Here is a 12718-nt window from a genome sequence, read left to right on the forward strand (position 1 = left end):
CGTTGCTAGCACCACTGTTATGTCACCGAGAGAACTACAAAACGGGAAGCGGTTCGTCTCACATTGATGATTGGATGCCGATCCAGACACTCGTGCAGTGAACTGATAGAAACCTTTTTGGCCTTCTGAATGTTGAATTGTATTCCTGTCTCTCACGAACTTCACTTGCTTATGGGCAACAACAAATACTCGACAGCACGGCCCTCAAGCTCCCCCGTCAGTCGTCACCGAGTCAGCCTCCGCTTAGAAGTCACCCTCTTCCGACTCCCCGGACTCTTTTGCCTCGACGTCCGGGTGCTCGTAGGTGCCCATGAAGAGCATGGTGTGTGTCGGCTTGTAGTATATGACGTACATGAAGGGCCTGTCGCAGATGAACTGTTCCACCCGCGAAGGGTGGCCGGACCGGTTGTCCAGAAGCGCCGTGGCCGCTGCAGCCTCGGTGCCCTCCTCACTGATCTCCACGAAGGCCTTGTGCAGCGCGTTGCCCAGCGCCATGTTTCCGGACTTGGAGAAGCCGCTCAGGTCGGCGGTGGACCCATTGAAGAGCCGCTCGAAGCCGAGGTCACTGAGCACGCTGCTCAGTTCGTAGTCCTCCTCGACGCGGAACTTTGGGATGTGGATGTTCACTTCACCAGGGCTGATGAACTCGAAGGCGCCGCGCAGGATCTTCGGAGTCAGCCTGGAGATAGTGACATCCAGTGAACTGTCTGCAAACGGCAGCAGGATATACATACTGATCTGGTGGCCCAGGTACGGCAGTTCCAGCACCTGTGCCTGCAGCGGCTCCGAAGGACCGCAGTTGAACGTGCCTTCCTGCTGCATCATGCTCACCATGGAGACGTCCTCTTTGGAGGAGTGGAACGGCGCCAGCTGGGTTTCGTTCGGACGGAACTGCGACACCCAGGTGCCCTTGAAGTAGGCAGCGTTCACCAGGACCATCCGCGAGTTAGAATCCACGTACCCGGGTGGCACCAGCTCCTTGATGCAGTTGGCCGTCTGCTCCTCCACCCAGGCGTTGATGGTTTGCCGCGCCTCCTCGCTGGCCTTCCGGAAGTCAACCATCTCGATCTCGTTGTGGAAGAGCTCCTTCATGCACAGCTTCACCTTCTGCCGGCGGTCGAAGAAGAGCCGGTTTGCCACACGAAGCTCGTTTTTACCGGCGTCGTCAATCTTGTCGGACAGCTCCACATTCTGCCAGAACAGTATGAAGCGGAAGGCGCGCATGACGTCCACCTTGTTCAGGCCGGAGAGACCCATCGCCTGCGCCATCTCAGAGTGGGTGTCGCCTTCCGCGCCGAAGAACGCCAGCGTCAGCGCACTCCAGATCGAGTACGGAGAAAAGAAGAGGTTGCGACCCTGGCACTCCGGGTGCAGCTTTTGAAACAGCCGCACTGCGAAGTCGTGGGAACTACTGATGTAGACAACTTGGTTGTTAGTGACGTTGATGGCGGTGTCATCTCTGGTCATGCACTGCGCCTGACCTCCGGCCACAGCGGCCAACAACAGCAGTCCACAGAGCAGGATCTGCATCTTCGAAACAAGCGCAAGTATGCACCAGACGTCGCAGCTCACAGTTTTACACACCCAGAAGCAGAAATCGTCTACGAACACTGGCCGGCACTGCTGGCTGGCGCGCGGCGCAGAGGTCACTGGCGCGCGAGACTGGCGCCGGGCCGGCCGCACTGTTTATACCGCGGGGGCCGTCAGCAGAACGGCGTGACGTCACACACACATTTATACACACGGAGCAGCGGATAATGACGTCACTGGCCTCCCCGGGCTGTGGGTGGGTGCAGTGTGGCATTGTCCAAGCTAATTTACGGCTGCCGATACGATTTCCCTCGGCTGCTATGACCTATATGCTCCTATTTTAGTCGCCGTTTAGCAGACAGATGCGATGCAGATGATAATTAATGTCAGACTTAGTGCCACATAAGCCAGCGAAATCGTTCCGGAAGCTGGCACCTAACGAGGAGAGATTCAATACCGTATTAGCCTGTTTCGGTGAAACTGTATTACTTTCAGCCCAAATCTTCAATCAGAATATGTAGAATTGCATTATCATCAACGTCATCATCGCAATGTTTGGCGAACTACATTAATGATGTTTTCGTTTAGCAGGCGCGTACAAATATTATTCAAAAATAGTTTTATTCAGCTCATTCGCAGAACTCACAACTGAGTCACCTCTCTCCTACGCTGGAATGGGCCAAACCACCGTCAAATAACCGATCAGTCACCTTTTCCTGGCAATTGCCCGTCACAGCCGTCGGTCTGCCCGGCTCTAGGCAGCTGGAGGCCGCGGGGTTTCCACCCAGGACCGACACCGCCCGTGTTTATATACGGCTGGTAGTTGGCGCGATGCATGCCGGCGGCACTGCGGCTCGCCAATGTTTACAGCGACGCACCGGGTCGGTGCCGTCTCCGATCCTTATACCGCTGCCCGAGGAGACTAAATTGAATAACGGAGCCCACGCAACGGAAAAATGATGACGAGGTGCTTAGCTCAACACGGCATAAAAAGATACATTCAAGTTCTCTCACCAAATTTTCCATTCGGTGAAATCGCGCATCCAATACAGGTTGCTGAACATTTATAAGCACCCCTTTCCAAAAATGACACGGGTAACGGCGTATTGTTGAAGGGGGATGGTGAGTGGATCGCAAAAATTAATAGCAAAATACCGGACCTCTAGTTTGCGCCTTTGCCCTGACCTCAGAGGTCACCGGTTGTACTGAGACCTTAAAGTCGGGCTACAGTCGCTGCTTCTTGTAACAGTGCACAGCTTTTTCGAAAAGCTATAGGGCAACTAGGAGCGAAACGGCGAATGGAGTCGCATTCCCACCCTGTTCGGCCGAGGCGTATGTAAAAAAAAGATAGGTCCAACAACGATTAAAAAAACTTATATGAAATATTATCAGTTTTTTATTGCTCAACACATTCACTTGAGTTACTACCACTGCTCCTTTGAATCGCCCCTATAAGCTATACAGTTACGCACTCTTTCTTGCTGGCCAGTGCCAGACCTAACCTGATAGCTGATCACGTCAGCTGATTGTCAATGTAGTCCTGCTCCGTCATGCAGCCCTTGTCGAAGTCCTCCAGCAAACAATAGCAGCCCGGGTACAGCGTGTCATTTGACTGCGACGCCGACATCAGGCTCGTCATTTTGGCTTTCCGCTGCGACAAGAAGTGTCCGAAGTAGGCAAGAAGGAAGAGAACGAACAGCACAGGATAGCCAACCAGGTAGACCTGCTCGAAGCCAGCCGTCCTAGCCAGCCACTCGACGCGTTTTTCGGCGACACGCACGCGCAGCTGCTGCTCGGTGAGCTCTGCGCCGCTCAGTTCGGGCGTGACGTCCGACGCGTCCGCGAACTCGTCCCCCTCCTCGTCCTCGTCCTCCAGATAGAGCTGGACGCTCGGCTCGGGCGTGTTCTTGGGTCGGACGAAGTCGAGCAGCGTCTCGAGCTTGCGGCCCGGATTGGTCAGCAGCACCACGAGCCGGATGTCGAGGATCACCAGCAGCACGGAGCTGAAGCAGAAGGCCACGGTGACGAACATCCACAGGTTCAGCGCTGTCACATAGCTGACCTTTGGAACGCGCTTGGCCTCAGTCTTGGAGACAGATAAGTACATGGAGATGATTGTCAGCAAATTGGTGCAGTTGAGCAGCAGGCGGGTCCGAAGCATTGTCGGTGGAACCAGAACGCTGAGCCAGGCGATCAAAATGAAAAACACGCTTGGCAAGAATACTTGAATGATGACATACTTGAAGTTCCGTTGCATTATGATCATAATTGTTTTTTGAGGATGCTTTCCAAATTCAGAGCGCCGTAGCTTCACTGCTGTGCTTTCACAAATTCTGAGCTGGAACAGATGATGAAAGCGGAGAAATTGTTGTCGGTTTTGCGGTTTGATTCCTAACTTTCCGAACCATTCTAGATTCAGCACATCGTCAGTGAGACCCATAGTGCCAACGTGCAAATTGCACACTTGGATATCCATGGGATATGACCCATACTCAAATGGACATCCCACGCGCATAACAATGTATGTGGAATAGAACGGCTGACGCGGCGAGAACACTGCATGATAGACAGTGGGCTTGATAATTCCATTTTTGGAAACAGATCGAACATTTTCTATGACAATGTCCGGTCTCCAAAGTTCACGAAATACATGTGTTGGCAGTCTAGTAAGATGCGATTTAGGTCCCGGCATTCCGTACAGACGAGGCTCTTCCCATGACACACGATAAAACAGCGATACTTCGATCTCGCCCATCACTTCGTTGATTTCCAACATGTTGATGAATTCTAGGGACAGATACACAGATACCCTGCCATCGGGGTCATCATCTTTTGCCATTGGTGGGAACTCCCTGTGGTACGTTGTTCTGTTTAGTATATCTGTAACTAATGTACCGCACTCACTTCCAGTGAAAAGCATGATCCAAATTAGCAGTACTTGCATCGTAACAAGAGCTGAACAATGCATTAGAATCCAGACTTCAGCGTTGAATTCGGTTATAGCTTGAAATAGATAGGAAAAGCTGGTTTCTTGAATGGAACCAGGATGATACTTGTTAAAAGCACCTGTAGAATATCAAAGTGCTATATAAGTAAAATTGCACCTGTAGCCTTTTTTGAGACATGAAATCATATAGCTAAGTATGGTGTCTTCAATAAAAATATAGCTTATAAGTACATATTGAGTGACTTTTTACGATCACATGCTTCACAAGAATCACATCATAAAAAGTGATAGCTTTTGCCGTCAACCTAAGAACAATTGTTACTGGAATTGTGCTACAAAGTGCTCCTAGCGTATTTTTCCAACTTCTTTGAGTACCTGGCTTTGAATCCTTGCTTTGAATAAGCATTAGCTTGTCAATGAGATATCACAATTTTACATTGGTGTGTCACGTTCAAGTACCGCATAAAGATCTTCTGTGTAAAGGGATTTCTATGCCATGAACGTTATTTCCACGAATATGAATATTACCTTTTTCGCAGACCACCGTAAAACCCGCGAAAAAGGGCGTATGCGCCATTACGAGACGCAACTTCTGGTACCCGATAGGTATCCAGTCAGCTCGTGACCTCTGAGGTCAAGTCAAGTGCCCAAGGTACTAAATCATCAAATTTAGGTAAGGGTTGTTTGGCTTTTGTTAAATAACTTCACCGGACATGATCGAAGAGACGCGATTTTGGTACCATCATGTTGATAAATGGTCATGTTTAGGTGCGTCGAATGACATACTTTTTGCTTGGTGAGGTCAACTCACAGTGTTGACCTCAGGTCAAGATCAGGTCAAATAAAGCAATTCACAACAGCCGTTTTCACGACGGGAATAGCGGTAACCTAATAGATGCCTGTTTGGTCCTTTGATGCCTCAGGAATTTTAGTAGCTTCCTTTGATGCCTCAGGAATTTTAGGAGTTCTTTGTGGTAGGTTTTCTACCTTCCGAGTAAGTGGCCCGTTACTTTGCTGTTTTTCTACTAAATATTACGATAATTTATTTTATCTAAGGGTTTACCGCTCACGTGAACCTAAAGCGTAAGCACGTTTATGAAATTACCAATCTATATAATGCTAGTAGGTACAATGATAAGGAAATTCACTGAGCTGCCAGCTGCGGGTGACCGAGCTCTCCCAATTCCACGTTGGCTTGGCTTTGGAGCCGCAGCAGACGGCGGAAGTCAATGTCACTGCTAAGGCTGCGGCGGATTTGTTGCGCCCGGTCACCACCAGGGCGTGCGCAGCGTCGGGCTTTTTCGATTTAAGAATTTTATCGATATTGTGAGTACCCAAACCGGTTATTACGAGCCACAGACGCCAATTTGGCTATCTCAACTCAAAATTAATGTCAAGGTGGGATGGTTACTTAAACACATTTCTGAGATTGACACCAAATGGGCCATTGAGGCAGCGGGCCACCAACTGCACCCATCGATACAGTGAGTCCATCCGGACCGCCAACTATGATAGGCCAACTGAAAAAGTAAGTCGTCAAGTAATTTCGTGATTCTGCCACTGAATGAAGGTATGAGCTAGAGTTCTTGAAAAAATATCAATATCTATTGATTAGAGGAGCCGCCCGGAGTCCCATGCCACTTTTGGTATCTAAGAATCTTAACTACGTGTTACCGCAGTTAAGATTCTTCGTTATGTTTCGCTTTAATCCACCTTAAGAAGAAAGCTGCGTAGGTGGATAATTGTCACTTCAGTTGGCATTTCCTCTTCAAACCTATCAAGGACGTCGGCGGGTACTTGCGCGCTTCCCAAGGCCATCTATAGAAAGTACAGTCACTTCCCCCCCCCCCGCCGACCAATCAGAGACAGGTCCTGAGTGACGTCACCCCTGATGCTCGCAAGGGGTACCCCATTCCTTTGCAACGTAAAAATGACTAACTTCATTTGAATATTATTGATGGCACTCTACGCATACCGCTCAGCCGTTGATGTCAATGGAAAGCCCAACTAATTTTCCAGCGACAAAAAAAGCAGCAATATGCTAAGAAATGGCCGTTTTTGAAGATATAGACGATTAAAAAACCCTCTGCAGCAGCAAGAAAGCAACGTAAAAACGCATCGATCTTAATTTTTACTATGGATAAATCATTTTTCGGGAAGTTTTTAGATATGGTATAGATTTAAGTACCAACTTTATTACAATATTTTCATTACTTGAAACTTTATTTCAAAATAATATTTTCAAAAAATGGCAGATGTTGGCAAGTAGCTTTGGAGCGATTGTGGCGCACCGCGCCATTAATTGTCCTGGGACCCTCTTATGATGTCATCAAAAGTGGAGTGACATGAGCCTGGCGCTTCCTTTCAGCGTGTCAGTAAACAGCATTTGCCTTTGACTCTGCTGTTCAGAAGCCCTGCTCGCTGGGCATATTTGTCAGTCGATGTTTGAGCACTTAGCACCTGTCATTTCCCTCAACGACCATAGAGCATCTTGTCGGGCCCACTAAGGGGCTTCACGCTTGGCAAGTAGAGGCTTTTGCTAGATTACGAATACTGTGTACGCTGCCATGGATGAGTTCTTTATACGATCGATACGAAAAAGTTTGCATTCCCTTCGTGTCATAAGGCTGTTGCCGCTCAAGGTCTTTACCAATACACTCAGCGCCTCCAACGTGTTCATTTCTATTACATCAGGCCATTCCGCGAGGACGCAAAGCCTTGCAACTTTCTGATATACCATCGACCCTTGCTCAGCCTTGCTGCCCCATGCCTGAACTCTGGTGAAGCGTCTGCCTTCTCCGTGAACCGTCATGTCTTCAAAGGTAGGCGTCGCCGATTATAATCTGCCAGAGGCATGGACCGCAGACCCACTGTCGGAGGTTGATGGTGAGGCCAGAACATCTGTCGACAGAACGGCAGGGGTGTCTCGGAGCTCACCGGTGTCGGTCCGGTGCTTCCTGTGCCTTCTGCGCGTCTGCGCCCTGACCGGCGGCACCAGCGGTTGGCGCGATCTGCTTCACGTCTCATTTGCCGTAATTCTGGGCACAGCTATCGCCGCCATTGTAGTTCTGGTGAATTTTAAGGCAGGCATGAGAGAGCTCAGTCAAGAAAAGAGCCCTGTCGAAGCGCTTGCCATCAGTGCCTTCTTCGGCCTCATGTTTCTGCTGATGTGGATTAACCTGATGCTTTGCTACGTGCTCAGTCGCCGCCGCGTCGGAAGTCTTCTCTGTAGAATCGGACGCACACTGGATGAGATGTCTGACATGCCAGGCTACGAGGAGAGTGTTCAGCTGCTGCACCGCGAGGTTGCCTGGCTGATGGTGACCACTATAGTGATGACAGTTGTGACGGTTGTCGTCGCATCCTACATGACATACACATTCGACTGCACCACGACGATGAGATGCTTCGTACTGCAGACATATGCCGTCGCATTTGATGTTTTCCACGTCAGCTTCGTTCTAAATATCCTAAAGTTTGCGTACATTGGCCTTCAGGTCAACTGCGGGTTTCGGATCATCAACACATCTCTTGAAGACTTCCTGAACAAAGAGTCACTTCTGCAAGAACACAAGGTGCTTGACGGGCTGATGAGGATCCAAGATGATTTGGCGCAGCTCTTCACTGGCACCACCAAGGTCATGTCCTACGAGATCATTTCCGTCATGACCTGTGGCGCCGTGGCCAGCGTGTCCATGTGGCTCATCCTCATCATCAAGATCTCGACCAACGACCTCAGCAACATATGGCCTATGCTGATTCTCTACACATTTGGCGGCTTCATCGCAATCGTCGTTCCCAGTGAGCTGATTCATCACTTGCTGACTACGCTGGCTCGGAGCCGGGACCTGCTTCTGGTGGGCGCCCGCCGGAGTCCGCAGCTCGGCTACCAGCTCAGTGTGTTCCGGGAGACGGTCGGCCGCGACCTGGACACCTTGGGCGACCTGGGCCTGTTCCGGCTGCGCCGATCCACCATCCTGTCCGCCACGGCCACCATCGTCACCTACATCATCGTCATGGTGCAGTTCCGCTACTCCTAAGCGGTGGCGGTGTGTGACAATGACAGCCCAGCGCAACACCGATAAATCCGAACACATTCTAAGAGTTCTTTACAACAGATTAAACATGAAAATCTACAGAAGTGATGAAAAATTATGGTCTACCATCAAGCCTCAAGGTTATATTTGGGAATATCATGAAGTCACCACGCATGCATGCTTGCATAACTAGACAGCTTCTTGCTTTCATCAGAATCCGTGAATAGAAAAAGGCCCAGATGCCACTTATGGAATAGCCAAATGGAAGAATCAACCGGCAACGTCATCAGTTAACGTCCACGGGTAGCTGGCTGACAAACAACTGCTAAGGGAAGTAGCAGTAGAACAGTAACCGTAACTACGGGGTGGAACAGTAACCAAAAACCATGGTTATCTCACTGCTTACGAGTTAGAGCCATATCATCAACTACTACGATTTCATTGGCTTCTGGGACGACTGTTCTGTAACATGTGCACTACAATAACTGACTAGTGACTACCTACCAGCATCCACTGAGAAAAGCCACTCAGTTCTTGGGACTGAGCTCCACCAGTGGGTGACATCCGATAGGCGATATACAGTGTATATCGCCGACACCGTTTTGTGTGCTGTCTGTGTTGTGTTGTGTATAACAGTAGAAGACTCATATTAATGCGGTCCCTTCCCCTAATCGGCCAATAGACTCAGTTTAGTAGCTACTTAATAATTAACATTTCTATATTTTAGATGTGAGAACGTCTTTATCAATATTCAGCAACGCCATTTCTGTTGTTTAGTGTCCATTCAGTTGAAAAAAAGATTGGTAGGAAGAAGTAGTTTGTAAATGTTACATGTTTCGCGTTATTCAGTAATTCAGTTGCGGTTTTCGCGGGAAGTGTAATTGGTAATTTATTGCGACTTCTGACTTGGGCTACAGAGTACCTAACGTTAAGTTGGCAACGGAATGGAAAAGGTGGTGTCAGCGTTGGCCGTTGAACAATCAACAAATACACGATTAACGGCCACGTCCACCTGAGTTTTGCTAATGAAACGCATATTTGATCGAATCCATCTAATCTAAAAAAAGTTCTTCCAAACAAGAACGACCCCGGCCTGGATGCACTTGAACTGACCTCATACGTCACCAGTTAGCCCGGGACCTTAACAGCGGGTGTCCATTGCCACGTCTCGCAACGGCGCAAACGCTCGTTTTTTTTCCACGAACCTCCAGCGGGGCGAAACGGCGAGGGACCCCGCCGGGGCATATGTAGAAAACCAAAAGGTCCGGCGAGAATTAAGCTTGGCCACGGCCTACGCAACAATGTCTGCTAGGCACAGGCTCGGGCTTCATCGTCGTGGCACAAGTCGTCAGTCGTGGCGGAGGCAGCTGGTGGACGGCGAATGGTTCCCCACTCCCCAGCCTCCCCACACCTAATTTTCTCTGGTGGCGACATCTGTACGGTTTGGCGAGATGGGCTCCGCGCCACCTACAGCAATGTACCGTAAGTGAGGAGTGATTTCATAAACGCCACACGGTATAGCCTCTTGAGTCCCGCCAATTCGCCCATGAATGGAGAGCAACGAAACTTTTTTGGCTGAGAGCTTTGGTGCCAATAATGACCAGATTGGTGACATTTCAGCCGTGAAGGTCATCGCGCATGCGCAGTGACATGTATACTGGGATATACAAAAATACTCAAAGCCTATAAAATCTGACTGAAATGCAACCCATGAAAACTTCCATACAAACACCAAAGTGTATTTTTTCGTTTGTTTAGGGCGTAAAATGGCTAATAGTATTGACACGTTTAATTATCAACACCACTCGCCCTTAACTTCAGCTTCTTCTGCCCCTTGCCCACTGCTCTTAGGTCTTTAGTTGCCATTTCCTTTGAAGATATAGAACTTGTAGCACCTGCTGCGAATCGATAAACAGTAGAGGAAGACCTTGCAGCATTATCTGAAGCGACATCTCTAAAAAAAATCGCCGTATGGTGTGTTTTAGAGAGGTGCTTGCCTATGCCATTGTGCTTAGGGGTCGGATTCTAATTCATCGGGCGATTTATCAAACTTTGAGTGAGGATCTACGGTCATTGAGGTCGCCAACGATTCGAAGAATGTCAACGCTCAACCACAGAGCCATTTGAAGGCATAATGTTGTTTGTGAGCCCCAAAAATGGCTTTAACTAACCCAGCAACCATGTATACTACAGTATACATAACTAGTCCTAGGCACAGTCCGTTGTATACTGACGTTTACATTTCTCCGTCGTGCAGGATCCCGTTGGTCACTCGGGTGTACATTTATTTTTTCATAGGTCAATTCCTCCGAATAATTGTAGTGCTACTTCTTAAGCACGTCTCAAAATTTTCGGGCCAAGGACATTTGTATACCTTAGTATACATGAACTTTAAAACCCTCGCATGTGTGCGGCGTTTGCCAGCTTCTAATGTGTAGGGGGGGGGGGTCGGTTGGACCCCCCCCCCCTTGCCGTTTGGCCCCTGATCGAGCTAGAGCTTCGCGGAAAAAACGAGCGTGTTGCCCGTGACGAGAGGAAGCCGATGATACCCAATTTTAAGGTCCTAGGTCATTGGTTGACCTTCCAGGTCACCAGTGTCAGAAAAGTGGTTTGGGGATCTAAGTTCGCGGAACAAAATGTTTAGCTGCTCACGGAACAAAAATCATAAAGTAAGGCACTGTAGGGCCATGCGTATTGTTCTAGGTATGCTTTAAGTATACAAGATATTTGCCAGAGTCTCAGTCAGAAACAGCAGCTTCTACACATAAAATAAAGGTTCAAGGAACACAGCAGGTTGTGGCCTTACAGCCCAAGTGTTAGACTATTTATAATTAGTTAGCAAATCTGGACATGCAGGTAATGGATGATCACTGATGCTCAAAATTATTCATAATGGAAAATATACAAATTATTCTTAAAATTGTGAATGCAGTGAGAAAAATGAATGGGGTATAAAAATATACACAACATCCAGAATATGCTTTTCAAATGACACATTTTCACATGAAACAAAAACTGCTAAGTATATTGAAATACTATTTGAAATACCTTTAAGCAACATCAAAACATAGTCAAGTGGACTGGTACCTACCTACCTAGATAGTATCAGTATAAATGACCTATCCCTATACCTATCTAATGCAAGTTTGACAAATTTGACGCAAACCAGCTTGAAGCAAATAACCAACAAATAACGAATCACAAAGACACAAAAACATGCCAGCACTTAAAAAAGGTCTTGTGCAAGACAATCCCCAAAAACCATGCCACAAATGATTATAATCAATAATAGATAATTGCCCACGCGCTTGCCCAAACTGAAACGGACGCCGCGCACCTCGAGCCTTGAGAAATGGCGCGGAGGATGGATGACTCGGCGAGGGAAATTAGAGGAAAGGGATTTCCTCTTTACTGGTTTTCAATTTGATAAAAATGATTCAAATTGATGAAAACTTCAAAATAGCATATCATATTTAAAACGAATTTAAAATAAATGAATATTTGACCTCAACCTGGCTGCTTTATTTCAATTAACATACTTATAAGCAAAGGGATTTTATGCCCTAGACAAACATTACTTCATGTAAAAGTGATATCAGCATATGTCGGTATTATACCTGCAATCGGCGTTAACTGGGCAATAATTTTATGCTATGAAAAGCGCCGTCTCTCAACGATTCTAACGGTACCCAATTTTTTATAAACAAAAGTCGAGATTGCTTAAACGTTCCAAATTAAGTGAGTTGTTCCGTGACGAAACATGGTCACGGCGTTTCAATAAAACTATATGAAAACGTCCATAAAAATATAAAAATTTGACATAGAAACAATCAGAATTGAACAATCTATGATGCCATACCTAATTTGAACCGATTGCAAGCCTACTTCAACCTTTATTCTACCCCTACTTTTGTTCCGTGTCACGGAACAAGAATATGGTGAACTGAGAAATGCACTGCCATTGAAATGCCGTTATGAGGATATGGCAGCCTCACTGACCGATCGAAAGCGAGCGTTTTTGGGAAATTCGACAAATAATGCGCATCACGGTCAAAAGTAATGTTTATTTTTTTTTATATCAGTGTTTCCTGCATAAAAATCGTTTTCTGCCCAATAGTGGACGAGAAAGCAGGAAATCGGTAGTTACTGATTTGATGAAAGAATACGCAAAAGGAATGGCAGTGTATCCATAAACGTGGTGTGG

At 47.6% G+C, this 12718-nt stretch overlaps 2 protein-coding genes across 2 annotated transcripts; both read right to left on the minus strand.

Moving 5' to 3' along the window:
* Window positions 1-243: 243 nt before the first annotated feature.
* Window positions 244-1530, minus strand: LOC122363703 (leukocyte elastase inhibitor-like). Its single transcript, XM_043333244.1, has one exon. The coding sequence runs from the start codon at window positions 1528-1530 to the stop codon at window positions 244-246; it is 1287 nt and encodes a 428-aa protein (XP_043189179.1).
* A 1373-nt stretch (window positions 1531-2903) lies between these two features.
* On the minus strand, window positions 2904-4875 carry LOC122363698 (glycine receptor subunit alpha-1-like). The gene is made up of 2 exons (XM_043333238.1): window positions 4435-4875; window positions 2904-3868 (listed from the first exon to the last, which is right to left on the minus strand). The coding sequence occupies exon 2, from the start codon at window positions 3794-3796 to the stop codon at window positions 3044-3046; it is 753 nt and encodes a 250-aa protein (XP_043189173.1). The 5' UTR covers window positions 3797-3868; window positions 4435-4875; the 3' UTR covers window positions 2904-3043.
* Between the last annotated feature and the right edge of the window lie 7843 nt (window positions 4876-12718).

Source organism: Amphibalanus amphitrite, unplaced genomic scaffold, assembly GCF_019059575.1.
Source record: "Amphibalanus amphitrite isolate SeventyFive unplaced genomic scaffold, NRLGWU_Aamphi_draft 000635F_arrow, whole genome shotgun sequence".
Taxonomy (NCBI): Eukaryota; Metazoa; Arthropoda; class Thecostraca; order Balanomorpha; family Balanidae; genus Amphibalanus; species Amphibalanus amphitrite.